The 18500-nt window shown below is 37.6% G+C and overlaps 1 protein-coding gene across 4 annotated transcripts in view; it reads right to left on the bottom strand.

The window, feature by feature from the left end:
* TTBK2 (tau tubulin kinase 2) overlaps nt 1-18500 on the bottom strand; it is a 155277-nt gene that overhangs the window by 104324 nt on the left and 32453 nt on the right. Inside the window, exons 2-3 of one of the 4 annotated variants that reach the window (XM_081230184.1) lie at nt 8201-8336; nt 2880-3027 (exon numbers count right to left, since the gene is read on the bottom strand). In XM_081230184.1, coding sequence (XP_081086310.1) covers nt 2880-3027; nt 8201-8269 — 217 coding nt within the window. In that variant the 5' untranslated portion in view covers nt 8270-8336. Of the gene's footprint in view, nt 1-1310; nt 1407-2879; nt 3028-8200; nt 9210-18500 lie in introns of those variants that run through there. The other 3 variants (XM_081230183.1, XM_081230186.1, XM_081230187.1) reach the window with 3 other exon arrangements.

The following is an 18500-nucleotide window of genomic DNA, read 5'->3' as shown; positions in this document are numbered from 1 at the left end:
TGTGGGAACAGATGTATATGTATGACTGATTCACTTTGTTATAAAGCAGAAACTAATTAAAAAATTTAAAAAAAAAAAAAGAAGTACTACCTAAGAGGCCTATAGACAAGTGGTCTAGTTGAGCAGTGACTAAAACATTCAGACTCAATTGTAAAACCCAAGTATAATTCAGGAGTTTAGTTTGATTCAATAGAGAATTGTAGGATATATATCCAGAATATTTCAGAGAGCTTTGAAAAGAGAGTTATCTGCTATAGTAGCGTGGGGAAGGTCATTCAGAAGGAAAGATGAGGTAAAATGCTAAGGCCTTTGCACTTTAGGGCCAGTGAGAAAGGAACATACTACTATGAGAGTTATGCACGAGCTGAGGAAATCTAGGATTGTTAAGTACAGGAAAGACTGGGAGAAAACTCAGAACTGAAGGAATCCAGGAAAAGACATTATGAGAATTTTGAATAGGGGGATTGATTTTTAAAAGAAACAAAACTTAGGGTTCAGGCTAAACTCATCATAAAAAAAACAAAGAAACAGGGCTTCCCTGGTGGCGCAGTGGTTGAGAGTCCACCTGCCGATGCAGGGGACACGGGTTCGTGCCCCAGTCTGGGAAGATCCCACATGCCGCGGAGCGGCTGGGCCCGTGAGCCATGCCCGCTGAGCCTGCGCGTCCGGAGCCTGTGCTCCGCAAAGGGAGAGGCCACACAGTGAGAGGCCCGCGTACCGCAAAAAAAAAAAAAAAAAAAAAAACCCAAAGAAACAAAAGAAACAACTCCTATACCAGTTATCAAAAATTGAACATCAATTTTAAACCAACCAATCCTATAAAGGGCTAGCCTCTGGTTATATACCTTTTCCTTGCACATTTAGCCTTTTTATTGTGGTCACTGAGTAAGAAAATCATTATGCCAACAAGCAGGCAGAAGCAAGCAGCTCAGCCCCATAAAAATGTTCTCAAAGGGTACAGATTCCAAAGCACCTTCAACAAAAAGAAATTGTGAGGCATAAGTATGCAGAAGGCACAGTCAGAAAGCCAAGAAAAGAAAGTCAAGGGCTGTCCACTGAAATACAGACCAAAAGATTAAAAATCTACTTATTTTGGAAAGTGAAGGGTCCTGAGGAATAGGATGTCACGTGGTTATAAGCAAGAAAGAAAAACATTTTAGGTAATAGTACGAAAGATAAAATAAGAAGTAAAGGAGAGACTCAACATCCAAGGATCTCTAATTCACCCATTAAAAGGTACTAAACTGTTCTTCAAGCTTTATCACATACAATGCTAAGTAAACCATGGCCAAAATAGGAGGAGAACTTACTGAAAGGGCTACAAAGCTGTATCCTGCCTCATCTGGAAGCATCTCCTCAGGACCAAGTAGGAGAAAGACAGGTGAAGCAGCACCGTCCAAGCCAAGCTGATGTTGACATACCCTTTATGGACTTAGCTGAAAGTAAAACAGATCTCTTGGGATCCGTGCAAACCACGAAGAGGTAGCTCCAGCTGCACCTGTTTGTGGCCGCTACGTCACTGAGCTGGAAACAGCTCGAAAGAAATAGGGAAAAAGCAGAAAAGGTGAGAAAAAGAGAACACCATCCTTTTCTCTATCCTTTCTTCTCCAGTCATCCATTTTTTCTAGTAGCGACAATGGGTGCTGATCTATCCACTGTCTTCCTGATTTCCCATGTTTTAGGAAAGCTAAGTTCAGGCTAAAAGTAACTATTAAACAGAGCTATAATTTTATTAGCATCACGCTCTAATGAAATGAGCCAACTAGTAGAGAAACTCGGACAATGAGAAAGCTTAAGGCAAAGAGCAATGATTAAAAGAATAGATGTTGCCAGAATACATAATACACACTTCATTAACTTAACAGAAACTAATTTACTAGAATTCCAGACATCATCACATCAGTGGTTCACAAAGACAGCACATTCACCCTAGAGACTACACAGCCGTGAATTTGAGAGTCCTAAGCTACAAAGCATTTTTTTTTTAGTAAAAGGCAAAAGATTTATTCAATCTGAAGAGAAACCAGAGTATACACAGCATTTTGGCCTTGTTATTTCTACCAACTACAGTTATTTCTACCAATTATAGCAACTTCCTTTGCTCTCTCTGTTAGTACTAAATTCCTTTAGATGCTAATGAATGTCCCATAGCAATATCAAACCTTCTAGAGCTTAACAAGATCATTTAATGTGCTAATCACCCCTATTTAATTTTGATTCAGGTAAAACAGTTAAATATCAGTAATACCAGATTATGTCATAAACTGAAAATACAAAGATGAATCAAACTAGCCATGTGTTCAGGGTTTTAATCAGTTGACTGAAGTCGGAAAAAAAGTTATTTATGCTTGTGGTAAAACAATAGGGATCCAAGTCGTAAAATGGACCTCAAAAATGATGACAGGGCCAGAAAGAGTTATTCGATGAAACTGAAGCTAATGAAATCAACATATAACAAATACTATTATTTTTAATCCATCCTTCAGTGTGACTTGAAGGCAGCTTCCTTAATGGGATTAAAGCATGTTTAACATCCAAAAACATAAGTAGAAACAACTCAGAGGTGTTCATGTTTGGCTATTGTTTTAAAAAAGGCAAGTTTTACCATAACAGACATGAAAACACTTTCTAAAGCAGAATGTTTCAGGTTATTCACTCTCTCTCATCCTTGCTCACCATGAAAAGGAATTCCCAAAGTCCAATTACTCTAAGCAATCAGTATTTCTACAACTGCTAGTGATAAAATTTCCAAGAGAAAAACGTTCAGCATGTTTAAACCAAGCTGACACCAGAATATTCAATTGATAGAGAATGTAATTGAGGTTCACAAAGGTAACAATAAATTATAAACTGTTTGGTATATCATACAAGCAGCTTACCTTGTAGTTTTTTCAATACAGCAACCTCCATTTTCAGAACTTGTTTTGGTTGTTGAGCTGATTCCACCTTCAGTGCAACATTTTCCCTGGTAAGCATGTCCAAGGCATCGTAAATTTCTCCAAAGCCCCCACCCCCAATCTTCCTCAACTGCATGGGAAATAAAATAAGAACACACACACACAAAATTACTAGAAGATTCTAATTAGAAACTAATTCATCTCTTACATTTAGAAAATAATATATAATTTGCCTATCCCTATTTTATTTTATTTTATTTTATTTATTTATTTTTTTTGGTGGTACGCGGGCCTCCCACTGTCATGGCCTCTCCCGTTGCGGAGCACAGGCTCCGGACGCACAGGCCCAGCGGCCATGGCTCACGGGCCCAGCCGCTCCGCAGCATGCGGGATCCTCCTGGATCGGGGCACGAACCCGCACCCCTGCATCGGCAGGCGGACTCTCAACCACTGCGCCACCAGGGAAGCCCGTCCCTATTTTATGATAAAAGATCTCAATATTGTTAACTAGGCATATGCCAAGAACAAATACCTAGAAATAACATCAAAATCTTTTCTCACAGTTTTGTCCACAAAAAGTGGACAATAAATGTGTTAGCTTAACTGAGGAATATCGGGATCTTTGAGTATTAAAAGCAAGTTCTATGTTAATTAACTACACTCCAATGTAAAATAAAAAGTTGAAAAAAATAATAAAATAAAATAAAAGCAAGTTCTGAAGAGCTAGTGACAACTGGAACTGTAGAGCAGTGAGAAACTGGGGTAGGAGGGGGGAGGTGATATACTTCAATCTAGATACAGCATAACATTAGCCTTCTTCCAATTCCTGAAATTCAGTCTTCTCCTTAGCACGTTATCAAGCAGCTAGGATGTGATATAATGTAGGAAGTCATCACTGGAAGCACAGGGTCCTAAATCTTAACCACCCCAGAGGCCTCACCTCAATTCCTACTTCTTTCCCCACACGGTCTGTACTGATTTCTGCATCTAGGTTGATTCCTTTATCTCTTCCAAATTTCTATAGGAATTATGTGCTTAATCATTTAATTAATCATTTTACTATAAATACCTCAGGTATCACCTGTATTAACACACTATACAGTGTTTCAACTCATACTGTTTAACTGTTCATTGTCAATGCCCTATCCCCCTACAATGAAACTAATCTTCAAAGAGAGGGCCACTCCTTCTATTTTTTATTTCCCCCATAGCATTTGGCAAAGTGGTAACTATATAATTATTGCTAAATAACTATTTACTGCTTTGTATACATGAGCCACAATCCTTCCTTATTCTGGTTTGGTGATAGGAAGAGATACCACGAGAAACTCTGATATGAGTTTGGGACTAAAAAAAGTTCCAGAACTTAATTTCAGTTAAATAAATTCTCTTTTTTGGGCCCTGACTGGGGCCCAATCATAATAATCTTATGATTATTTATATTTTGTCCATTAAACAAAGACTGTGTAACTCTAAAAAGTCATAAACAGTACCAAAGTGACATCTTTCTAATTATGGACTCTGATGCGAGGTGGCTTCATGTTTTTACCTCACAAAAAACCTTACCAAACAACAGAACAAAAATTCTAAGCTGAAATAAATGATTTTGCTCCTTGGTCTATTCCTATAAAATCATTTGAACAATAATAGAGCATGAATTTTTTTTTTATTGAGTTTAACAAAACCCTAAGACATCACCAATGTTTATATGGCAAAGAGACAGAGGTAATTTAGTACGATGGTGATATGCAGACTAGGGAAAGAATAGAGGTAAGATTGTGGCAGACTGTATTTTCTAAAGATGGCCACAAGGGCTTCCCTGGTGGCGCAGTGGTTGAGACTCCGCCTGCCGATGCAGGGGACGTGGGTTCGTGCCCTGGTCCGGGAAGATCCCACATGCCCGGAGCGGCTGGGCCCGTGAGCCGTGGCCGCTGAGCCTGCGCGTCCGGAGCCTGTGCTCCGCAACGGGAGAGGCCACAACAGTGAGAGGCCCACGTACAGCCAAAAAAATAAAAAAATAAAGATGGCCACAAAATAGTGCCCATCCTTTTTGCTCTTCTGTGACCCCGCCACTCCCCCATCAAGAGGCACAGTCCATTTCCCCACCCTCTTAAACCTGGGTGGATCCTGTGACTACTTTAACCAACCGAACACTCTCAAGAGCCAGCCACCATGTAAAAAGTGTGTCCATCCTGAGAAGCCATAGCCCTGTAGAGAGGTCCTAGAAAATGGGCCACCAGTTTGGGGGTAAGGGAACTAAGGACCCCAAGGCACCAAAGAAGCCATCTGGAAGTGGACATTCCAATCCCCAAACCTGCTAGTGCCACATGGCTACGAGACAAACCACCCAGGCAAATTCTTCTTAAATTCCTAATCCACAAGACTATGAGCAAAATAAATGACTGTTTTAAGCCTCTAAGTTTTGATGCAGTTTGTTATATAACAGTAGATAACCAAAACACCATCCTTAACAATGAGCCTATGATTTTTTACTAAAAATGCCACTATGACTCTCAAATTTGGGGGACATGCTCCATACATTTATTAGCTCTCATTACCAGGACAGAGCAACTATGCCAGACGTAGTTTCATTTGTCACCTTTTGATATGTCTACTGAAGAAAGCCAACCTTTACCATAGCACTTAACACAAAGCTCCCACCAAAGCAACACTCATGCCTGACTTACATTAAAGATTACCAATTGCTGGAATCTCCCTGCACCAGTCCATGATGATGAAAAGGTTCTTTTCTTATATTTACTCAAATAAATTTTCAAAGCCTACTGATTTGCCTAATCAGTAAAACACTGTACCATAGAAACAAAATTTTTATTTTTATTTTGTTTTTTTTTGCAATACGCGGGCGTCTCACTGTTGTGGCCTCTCCCGTTGCGGAGCACAGGCTCTGGACGCGCAGGCTCAGCGGCCATGGCTCACGGGCCTAGCCACTCCGCGGCATGTGGGATCTTTCTGGACCGGGGCACGAACCCATGTCCCCTGCATCGGCAGGTGGACTCTCAACCACTGCACCACCAGGGAAGCCCAAAATTTTTATTTCTAAAAGAAGAATCTTCTTTTTCCAATCTGTTGATAGACTAAGGAAACTATTAAATAGTTTTGCTAAACCTGCTAATGGAACAAAACTTTGTTACCAAAGACTGGGTAGCCATAAAATATATTTAAATATATCCAAAACAAAAACAGCTTCTTTCATAGGAGGAAAGATGGCAGATTCCAAGTCTAGGGCAAGGAAGCCATCAAAAGACTATTAGGATCATGTTAAAAGCACTCAGGAGACAACCTGAAGAATGTCCCCTTAGTCAAATGAGACAATTTGCGCATCAATAAGAATGATAACTAGAATCAATAAGAATGATAACTGATGTGGACTGAAACACATTAAATATGCTTAAATCCATGAATTCTTAATTATATTTTTAAAAATTTCATTGGTCACTTTTAGAAGATGCTAGGGAACCAATTCATTATTTTGAAAACTGGTAAATTAAGAAAAGAATCAAGCATTTATCCTGTATTCCTAGTCAAACCGTATCTCAGGGTAGTCAGACAGTTAATGATGGGAAATTTCTCTTCATAGATGTACTTCAACTAATAAATGAAGGAATGATAGACTATCACCAGTCTGCAATCCCTAATGAATTAACAGACCTAGACAATGATAATCAATAGTGCTAACATCACAAAAAATGATGGGCAATAAGACATTATATGCCTCCCATCCAAAGTTCACAATACCCTCTATGAAAAAAGAAATGCCCCTAATTCAATAAACAAACCTGAAGTCAGATCCATCAAGCCTCTCTAAATAACTAACAGTTTACATAAAATACATGAGACAGAGAAACATGTTAACACCACGTGGAAGCAATAGAAAAAATCCAAACTGTGGAAAATTCTACAGGCAAATAACCTAGTTTCGTTAGTAAATAAACTGTAAGGAAAAAAAGAGAGATAAAAAGGAACCTAGAAGTTAAACAAAACTTAAGTGATGTAAACCAACTGCAATATCCAGACTTTACTTGGATTTGGTTGATTCAACTGTTAAAAATAATTTACAAAACAATTAGGAAAATGTGAAAGTTGGAAGGATACCTAATGATATTAAGAAATGATTGCTTTTCTAGATGTGATAATGATATTATGATTATATTTTAAGAAGAAGTATATATTTTAGAGATATATACTGAAGTGCGTAAAGAGAAATGCTAAGGTAAAATATTTGCTTCAAAATATTCTGGGAGGGCTTCCCTGGTGGCACAGTGGTTGAGAGTCCGCCTGCCGATGCAGGGGACATGGGTTCGTGCCCCGGTCCGGGAAGATCCCACACGCCGCGGAGCGGCTGGGCCCGTGAGCCATGGCCGCTGAGCCTGTGCGTCCGGAGCCTGTGCTCCGCAACGGGAGGCCACAACAGTGAGAGGCCCTCATACCACAAAAAAAAAAAAAAAAAAAAAAATTCTGGGAGAGAGGTTAAAGAGATGAAACAAGATTGACCATCAGTCTATAACTGTTTAAGCTGGGGCATGAGTACCTCGAGGTTCTTTATAACAGTCTCACTATTTTAATGTATACTTACAATTTTCCCTAATAAAATGTTAAAAAATAAAAAAGGGCAGTTCACTGCACTGTATTTTTTTTTCAACTGTTCTTTCCCTAAGTATACTTTTATTTACCTTACTCAGTAGTAGCTATCAGAGGACTTCCCTGGTGGTGCAGTGGTTAAGAATCCGCCTGCCAGTGCAGGGGACATGGGTTTGACCCCTGGTCCGGCAAGATCCCACATGCTGCGAAGCAACTAAGCCCATGCGCCACAACTACTGAGCCGGCACTCTAGAGCCCGCGAGCCACGTCTACTGAGCCTGTGTGCCACAACTACTGAAGCACGCGCACCTAGAGCCCATGCTCTGCAACAAGACAAGCCACTGCAATGAGAAGCCCGCGCAGCGCAACGAAGAGTAGCTCCCACTCGCCGCAACTAGAGAAAGCCCTCCTGCGGTGACAAAGACCCAACGCAGCCAAAAATAAATGAATAAATAAATTTTTTTAAAAATAGTACCTATCAGAGTTTAGGAAAATTTACTCCTATAAGAAGCAAGAATAAGAATTAGGGCATAAACAGAACCTAATCATAGGAAAAGAACCAAAAATAACTGCTTTAGGCATATAAGCAATATATGTATTATTTCCTAATGAAATGGTTTTATCAAGATACCAAAAGTTACCCCCTCATATGTATGCAGCCCCTCCCCCCACCCCGCCCCTCTCTCTCCCTGATGTATACTCACTACTTTCCATCTTTCTTTGACCAGGATTCCAACACTGAGGATATCTGGCTGCTCTCCTCCTCCACTCATTGCAATTCACTGATATGGTAGAATGGCTACGCAGGCATCCAGCTCCCAAGGGTGGTTTCCATTTAACCTGAAACAAAAGAAACGCAGCAGCATATCAGGACTAACTAATTAACACAAACATTCCAGCATCAAGTAACACTACTAATCCTATACATTAATTAGGTTGCTTTGCTAGAAACAGGGGAAAAAACCCACAAATTCCGTTCTAAAATCTGTTTAGTATATGTAAAAAAAAAAAAGTACTTATCTTTCCATTACAGATGCCCAGTGAAATAGCCAGACATTAAAGAAGCATTATATTATAACACAAATATAATTTACAGTAACTGAGATTGCTAGACCTCAGGACAAGCATGGTGTCAATGGCAGTTAACCCAGACTACTATCCTTAGTCCAACACACTGCTAAGAAAAAAAAAATCGTACCTAATTCACAACAGCTTACAGTTTAATAGGTTGTAACTTAGAGCTTAACATCACCAGAGCTAATATAATTTTAATGTTACAAAATGTATTTAAAATGCATAGGAAATAAACATGAGCCACAGAAAAGGTCTGTTGATCAAACCCAATACAATGATATTGTAAGAAAAAAGGATAACAACATGAACAACATATCTGTAGAAAATGAAGGTACTGCAGAAAAATATGGCTTAAAGGAGATAAAACTGTGACCTAATATTACAGAACAAACTAAAGGAAAATAAGAAAAAGAAGCTTTAAAAGAACATATATCGGGGCTTCCCTGGTGGCACAGCGGTTGAGAGTCCGCCTGCTGATGCAGGGGACACGGGTTGGTGCCCTGGTCCGGGAAGATCCCACGTGCTGCGGAGCAGCTGGGCCCGTGGGCCGTGGCCACTGAGCCTGTGCGTCCGGAGCCTGTGCTCCGCAACGGGAGAGGCCGCGGTGGTGAGAGGCCCGCGTACTGAAAAAAAAAAAAAAAAAAAAAAAAAAGAACATAAATCATAATTAGAAAAGCTCTTAAATGAGAGAGCTAGGCAACAGAAAGACATAAAAAGAAATCTGAGCAAATTCAGAAAAGGAACAGAAATTAAAGAAAAAGAAATGAAGATTCCAGTAGAAGAGACATGAGCGAAAACAACATAAACTTAAGGGAGAAAAAATAAAGGGAAAAATGAAAAAAATTAAAAAGAAATTTAGAAATTAAAAGTGATAAAAGACAAGTAAATATAAAATACATATTATAAAAGGCTGCCAAAAAAAAAAACCCAAAGCTATGAGATGGAACAAATATTAGCCACTATAATTCAAGAAAATAATTCCTGGAAATTAAAAAAGGACTAAATCTGCACGTTGAAATGGTATACTACATATCTGGGAAAACAACTCAGAAGAAGGTCAATGCCAAAACACAGTCTAGAAAAGCTACTGAATTTTAAAGGGAAAAAAATTTCACTGGACGTATGTGCAGAAAGTCCAAATTATACATAAGGGGAAAAAAATCAGACTGGGAACAGACATTGGCACAAACAGCTTACTGCATATTTAAGTATCCAGGGAAATGTGAGCCAAGTGTGTTCTATCCAGCCAAAGTAACCTTCAAGGCTAAAGGAAACAGTTATGAACACACAGAACTCAAAGAATATTGTTCCCAAGAAATGCCCCTAGGAATCAACTACATAACAAGTATCAGACAATCAAATTATGATAGAAAATTTGGCATGAGGATTGGCCTGAAAAGGCTTAAAAGCAATGATAACCCAGTAGCAATGAGAACACCTGCCTCCAGATTGTGAAGTCTAAACATCATGTGCCACTAAAAGAAATAAGAGCTCCTTGAAGAAATGGCTCATTCCAGGTCTGGCACAGGAAATTATGCACAATGAACTTGGGGCATCTTGTCAAATCAGAAAGCAAAAATGTTAACAGTACTACTACTAAAAAGCCAAAAGGAATTCAGAGACAAGTGAAAGAATTCTCATTTGCCAAAGATGAAACAATTTGAGCAGATACAAGAATGGTGACTGCAGTGAGTGAAAAACATCAAAAACATAAACGGACTTCCCTGGTGGTGCAGTGGTTAAGAATCCACCTGCCAATGAAGGGGACACGGGTTCAAGCCCTGGCCCAGGAAGATCCCACATGCCACGGAGCAACTAAGCCCATGCGCCACAACTACTGAGCCTGCGCTCTAGGGCCCACAAGCCACAACTACTGAGCCCCCGTGCCACAACTACTGAAGCTCATGCACCTAGAGCCTGTGCTCCACAACAAGAGAGCCTGTGCTCCACAACAAGAGAGCCCACCGCACTGAGAAGCCCACACACTGCAATGAAGAGTAGCCCCCGCTCGCCTCAACTAGAGAAAGCCCATGCACAGCAATGAAGACCCAACACAGCCAAAAATAAATAAATAAAAATAAATTTATAAAAAATAAATACTCATGAGTTCATAATGACACTCAAAAAAGAAAAAAGAATTTTGGAGGTCAATTTTGGAGGTTGTTAAGGCACAACTCATTATTCTGAAAACTGTCAAATAAATAGAAAGAATCAAGCATTTAACCCGCCTTTCTGATATGAACAGTATTTCTGGGAAACCAAAGAGATGATGAAGGCAACTTTTTCCTTAGAGAATAGTCACAGCTAATAAGTTCAGAAGAAATTATAGAATTAGAAAATCATCATTTTCCAATCCCTGGTTAAATAATGAATCTAGGCAATGACCATCAATGGCTGCTAAAACCATAAGGTAAAAAGTGGATGGAGAACTTTAATATGGAAGGATCAAATTGAACTCAACGTTAACATCACTAAAAGGTAGAACAATGAAACATGAAGTGCTTCCTGACAGATGCAACAAAATTTTCTCAGTAACACCTATGAAGTCTCTTGCCTTAAAACAAACAAACAAAACACCTCTAAATCTAATCAAGCTTCTAGATTTAATTATAAGTTTACAAAAATAAGGGGGATCGAGGTACATGTTAAATGACAACATGAAGATACAATGAGCTAAATCATGATTATGGAGATCCTAAAGAACAAAATGACCCATATAAATGACAAAATGACCCAAGACAAATGGCATGTAAAATAAAAAAGCTTTACACTGCACATTATAAGAAACAAGATATGTATCTACCTGAGGCAGCAACTAGCAATCAGATAAAATTTAAAAACTACTGGGTAAGGAATAATTGGTAATTTTGTAGGGTGTAATAATAGTAGTGTAGTTATGTTTATAGTCTTTCTCTGTAAGAGATACACAAACTACCAATGTACAAAGTGATAAAAGGTCTTAGATTTGCCTTAAGCACTCTAAGGGGAAAAAGAGTTATTGTTTTGCGGGTAGAAGATAAAATGAGGTAAGAATGACAGAATTTTTATAATTTTTGTATGATAGGTATATGTAAATCCATTATACTGTTTCTGGGCATAACTGCAATATTCTATATTAAAAGTAAAAAACAAGAGATGCATAGATTAAAAAGATCTAGAGTTTGTTTTAACAAATGGGGCTGGGACAAGTAAATATCCACATGCAAAAGAACGAATTTGTACCCCTACCTAACATCATACACAAAAATTAACTCAAAATGGATCAAAGACCTAAATGTAAAACCTAAAACTATAAAACTCTTAAAAGAAATCACAGGCATAAATCTTCACTGACCTTGGATTAAGCAATGATTTCTTAGGTATGATACCTAAAGCCCAGCAAACCAAAGAAAATAGATAAACTGGACTCTGTCAAAATTTTTAAAATTTTATATGCTAAAAGACAACCTATGAAATTGGGGGAAATAATTGCAAACTATATATCTGATACATGGTTAATACCCAGAATAGATAAAGAATAATTCAACAAAACAAAAATCAAATAATTCAATTAAAAAATGGGCAAACGGCCTGAATAAACAGTCCTCCAAAGAAGATACACAAATAGCCAAAAACCACATGAAAAAAATGCTCAAAATCTAGAGAACAGCAAAAAATCACCTCATACCCACTAGGATGGCTACTATTAAAAGAAGAAAATAGGGCCTCCCTGGTAGCGCAGTGGTTGAGAGTCCGCCTGCCGATGCAGGGGATACGGGTTCGTGCCCCGGTCTGGAAGAATCCCATGTGCCGCGGAGCGGCTGGGCCCGTGAGCCATGGCCGCTGAGCCTGCGCATCTGGAGCCTGTGCCCCGCAGCGGGAGAGGCCGCAGCAGTGAGAGGCCCGCGTACCGCAAAAAAAAAAAAAAAAAAAAAAAAAAGAAGAAAATAATGAGTGCTGACAAGGATGTGGAGAAACTGGAACTCTTGTACACCGTGCATGGGGATATAAAATGATGCAGTCACTATGAAAAACAGTATGGCAGTTGCTAAAAAAATTAAACCATCAATTCCCATACGATTCAGCAATTCCATTTCTGGGTATATACCCTCAAAAATTGAAAGCAAGAACTCAGACAAATATATTTGTACACTCAAGCCCACAGCAGCATTCTTCACAATAGTCAAAAGGTGGAAGCAGCCCACATGTCCATCTACAGTTGAATGGATAAAGAAAATGTGGAATATACACACAATGGAATATTATTCAGCCTTTAAAAAGGAAATCCCGTCACATGCTACAACATGAATGAACCTGGCTGAGTGATAAAGCCAGTCACAAAAGGACAAATACTCTTTATGATTCTATTTATATGAGATATCCAGAGCAGTCAAAATCATGGAAACAGAAAGAAGAATGGTGGTTACTAGAGGCAGGAGGGGGGAGGGGGAAGGGGGCATTGTTTTTCAATTGGTATAGAATTTTAGTTTTGCAAGATGAAAAAGTTCTAGAAATCTGTTTTGAAACAATGTGAATATACTTAACACTACTGACTGTATAGTAAAAAATGATTAAGATGGTAAATTTTATGTTATGTGTTCTTTATCACAGTAAAAAAAAAAAAAAAAGTATGGGCCCCATGGAGGAGAATACGGTAATATACAGCATAATAAAATAATTTATATTTAAACTCTAATCCAGCAATTCCACTTCAAGGAACCTATTCCAAAGGTACAATGGCAAAAACACGTGAAATGACTTCTTCACAAGCCTTTTCACTATAACATTATTTATAGTTACAAAAGGCTAGGGAAAAAATTAACAGTCACTCAATAGGGGATTGGTTGAACGTAAAATGATTCACTTATGTAGTGGAGTACTAGTCTAGGAATTAGAGATATACTGACACAGAGTGATTTTCAGGATATACTGTTAAGTGAAAAAAATAAGATGCAGTGAAGTGTTTACAGTATACTACTTTTCTGTAAAAGGAAGGTAAATGTTAAGTATATTAACATATTTGCTTTTATTATTTTAAAAAAGGAAAAGTCAAAAAGTGATGAAAATGATAGCAGAGATCAATAAATTTTTTTCAGTAAAGGGCCAAATAATAAATATTTCAGTCTTTATAAGCTATATAATCTCTGTCATAGCTACTCAGCTCTGCCATTTTAAAATAAAAGAAAACATAGACAATACATAAACAACAGAGTATGTGTTCCAACAAAAATTTACTTACAAAAAGAGATGGGTGGCCAGATTTGGCCTGCAGACTATTGCTTGCCAACCTTTGCCCAAAAGAAAGGAGAAAACAGGATGGAGGGGATAAGGATAAAAGTCAGACTTCTAAGAATGTATCTTGTGATATAGTTTTCATTTTGGAACAAAAATCATTGTTTTACATACAAGAAAAAAAACTCCTATACTCCAAATTCAAGAAAGGCCCATAGCAACAAAGTAATCATCAGAACTAGCATCAAACTCATCCCAGTCTATCAATGACAGCTTCAAATTAGTGACCACACTTCAGAAGGTCAACCAGTCAGTAACAGCCACAGTCCATAGACACATGTGTTTATCAAAAGTTCAACCACTTCCTAAACACTCCCACTTCACCAATCCCTGAACTCTAAGCTTCACAACTCTCCCCTAAATGGAGACCAATAAATTTAATGTTTTGTTGACACTGAGTGGTGACCTCTTCCTTCAAGACAATTAAAAGACAAAATAAATTTTTAAAAAAACCAAATACTACAAATGAAAGGAGTACAATCTCTAAAAATCTAAAACAAACTGAAACCAAGAACCCACTGCATACCAAGTATGTGACATTATCACACAGAAAATAATTCAAGTGGCTTTAAAATACAGTATTTTGATTGTATACCCCTAGTGGGATATAGCTTAAGGAATAAAAGAACAACAAAGAAACTTAAAACTGCATTTAGTAGTTTTGTCATTAGAAATAATATCAATTCTGTTATTTAAAAACTATTATAGGTATACTGCAAGACAGCAAATAAGTGATTATATTAAGTCACTAAGAGTCAACACTTTCAGTATAAAGAGATACAAATATAAAAGTCAAAGAGGTCAAGTTAAAATCCTGAAATCTGACATTGAAGAAAACATAAAAAAAATATGATCTTTATTTAAACATGTATTTCACAAGTCTAACCATCAAGAAGTCCTAGAAGCAATGCAGCCCAACAGATTAAGCATCTCTAGCATCCAAACTCAAAGTTCCAAATACCATTTCCCTCAAAAAAAGAACAAAAGCTCCTTGGAAAAATGGCTATTTCTAAAACTGGGGCAGGAAATATAAAAGATGAGCCTAGAACCTTGCTGTGCTTGAAAGCAGGGAATATACCAAAGACTTGGGACAGATCCAGGATTTATGGGGCCTGGAATTTATATTAAGTGAGGCCCCTATCTTAAAAATCTTACTTTTACAAATTTTACATATGACCAATTACTAAAACTTTGCTCCCAAAGCTTTGAAAGAAGCCAATGCAAATAAAGAACCCTGAAGCTTAAGCTTCATTATCCTCATGGTGAATCCAACTTTGTTCAAGATAATGGAGTCAAGTCAAAAGGACACAGGAGCTAAGTGGAACGGGTTCACAATGGTTTGAAGTGAGAAAATTGACATCTAAAAGAATAATGAGGGAGTTCCCAGGTGGTCTAGTGGTTAGGATTCGGCACTTTCACTGCCGTGGCCCAGGTTCAATCCCTGTTCGGGAAACTGAGATCTGGCAAGCCATGTGGCATGGCCAAAATAAAAAATAAATAAGGAAATAAATAAGGAAATTCAAATAAAAGAATAATGATTGCAATAATTGAAACACATGAAATATATAATAACCCATAAATTCATAATGATATTCAAAAACAATTCAGTAGATGCTACAAACAATTGCTAGGGTACTAATTCATTATTCTGAATATAAATAAAAGGAAAATAAGTCAAGCATTTACCCTGCCTTTCCTGTAGTATTAACTGTATTTCAAAGAAACCAAGTAGTTGATAGTCACAGAATTAAAAACTCACCATTCTGCAACACCTAATGAAATAATGTAGGCAATGGTTATGAATGGCTGCCAAAACTCTTAGGTGAAAGGTTGGTTGATTTAGAACTTAATAATGAATGAATGAAACCGGTAATACTTACACTTACAGATCACATTTAGCATCACTAAAAGATATGACATTAAACAGCATACCAGTAACTTTGAGAACTGAACTAAGGCTTAGGCTCACTGTCCAGGTGCAAGACTGACCACCCCTGGTATACATCTGGAACAGATCTGAGTATTATTTCAAAGGCTTTAAAAACCGAACTAATATTAAAACCAAAATACTTGGAAGGCTAGTTAGAATGTGCAACCTCAACACAACTAGGTGGTTAAATTTTTAAAATATCAACATTCTCTGCAGAATTTAAATAAGACTCAAGTCTCATAATTTTTTAAATAACAAGGACACAATCCAAAACTACCAAATATACAAAGAACCAGGAAAATCTCAACTTACATGTGAAAGGACAAATCAGCAAATGTAAATGACAAGATAACAGAGATCTGGGACTTATCAAAGACATAAAAGCAGCTACTATAAAAATGCTCCAGGAAGTGAAGGAATAAATAGAAAGACATATAAAGTCCTAGAAATGAACAGAAAGATAAAGTCTCAGTAAAGATATAGAAGACATAAATAACAATTTTAGAAGGGAAAAATACAATAACAGAACATTTAAAATGTTACTAGAGTCAACAGAAGAATGGAAGTGTCAGAGGAGTCAGTAAACTTGAAGATAAATATATAGAAATTAGAAAAACAGAAAATAATTTTATAAATGAACACAGACCCCAAGGACCAGCAGGACAATATCAAAAATTCTAACATTCAAGTCATCAGAGTCATGTCAAGAGATGAAAAAGTGTAGAGCAGAAAAAATATTTTTAAAATAATGGCTAAAACTTCTCAAGTTTTGCAAAAGACATAAAACAATAGATTGAAGAACCTTAATTAACAGGACAGGCACAAAAAAATCCATTCACAAACACATCATAACCAAACTGTTGAAAATTAAACACAAAGAAAAACTCTTAAAAACAGCCAGAGAAAAATGATACATTACTTACTGGGGACAATAATTCAATTGACTGTGACTTTCTCATTATAAACCATGGAGGTCAGCAAGAAACAGAAAAACATTTTTAAAGTACTGAAAGTAAAGAAAGCACTGTCAACCAGAATTCTGTACCCAGAGACAATATCCTTCAGGGATAAGGACATTCTCAGAGAAAAGAAAATTATGTATTGTAAGCAGAGCTGCTGTATGGTAAATTACCAAAGAAATTTCTTCTGAGAAAAAGGAAATTATAACAGAGGGAAACTTGGAATAACAGGAATGAATGAAGAACAACAGAAATCTAGGTAAACATAATAGACTAACCTCCTCTTGATTTTTTCAAAATATGCTTGCAAGTTAAGAGCAAAAATTTTAACACTATCTGAAAGGATTTCCAATGTATATAGATATAACTCATAAGACAACTACAACAAAAAGCTAGAATGGTAAAGAGACCTATATGATGGTTATTAGGCTTTTGCATTCTACTTGAAGTGGTGATATAATAATTCTAGTAGACTGCGAAACATTAAGTAGGTATATTGTAAACACTAGAGCAACCATTCAAAAAAAACTATACAGGGACTTCCCTGGTGGTCCACTGGTTAAGACTCCACACTCCAAATGCAGGGGGTCCAGGTTCAATCCCTCGTCAGGGAACTAGATCCCGCATGTCCCAACTAAAGATCCCGCTTGCCACAACAAAGAACCCACATGCCACAATGAAGATCCTACATGCTGCAACTAAGACTGAACACAGCCAGATAATTAAATGAATAAATAATTCTTTAAAAAACTATACAAAAAAGATATAATAAAAAGCAAAAAGGGCTTCCCTGGTGGCGCAGTGGTTGGGAGTCCGCCTGCCGATGTGGGGGACGCGGGTTCATGCCCCGGTCCGGGAGGATCCCACATGCCGCAGAGCAGCTGGGCCTGTGAGCCATGGCCGCTGAGCCTGCGTGTCTGGAGCCTGTGCTACACGGCGGGAGAGGCCATAGCAGTGAGAGGCCCGCGTACCGCAAAAAAAAATAATAATAATAATAATAAAATAAATAAATAAATAAATAAATAAAAAGCAAAAAACAGGAAATAAAGTGGAATACCAAAACATGTTAAGATAATCCAAAAGAAGCTAAGAAAGGAGAAACAGGAGAACAAAAACAGAGAGCATAAACATAAAACAAATAATAAAATGGTTGGCCTAAATCCAAATATATCTGTAATCACTTTAAATATAAATGGCCTAAACACACCACTGAAAAGAGAGAGATTATGAAGATGAGTTATGCTTTCTATAAGAAACTCACTTCAAAAATAATGGGATATATAGGTTAAAAACAAAGGTACGCTCACTTCTGCTCCAGTTCTCTTTACCCTCCTAAACAGTTCAATCCTGACACATGAGCATGCATCACCCAAATGTTGGTGATATTTTTGTAGCCTGGAAGAACAGATTAATTTACAGCTATTTCACTTCAAAGCATACTGAATGTGACTTCATATTAAGGCAGCATTAGGTACAACATGGTAATACATCATTAACTTTATTTTTTAAATATATTTTAAACATTTTTATTGGAGTACAATTGCTTTACAATGGTGTGTTAGTTTCTGCTGTATAACAAAGTGAATCAGCTATACATATACATATATGCCCATATCTCCTCCCTCTTGCGTCTCCCTCCCACCCTCCCTATCCCACCCCTTGAGGTGGTCACGAAGCACTGAGCTGGTCTCCCTGTGCTATGCGGCTGCTTCCCACTAGCTATCTATTTTACATTTGGTAGTGTATATATGTCCATGCCACTCTCTCACT

This window comes from Mesoplodon bidens, assembly GCF_964165515.1.
Source record: "Mesoplodon bidens genome assembly, chromosome: 3".
In the NCBI taxonomy this organism is placed as follows: domain Eukaryota; kingdom Metazoa; phylum Chordata; class Mammalia; order Artiodactyla; family Ziphiidae; genus Mesoplodon; species Mesoplodon bidens.
Note: the sequence above shows the minus strand (reverse complement) of the source record. Positions and strands in the feature narration are given on the sequence as shown.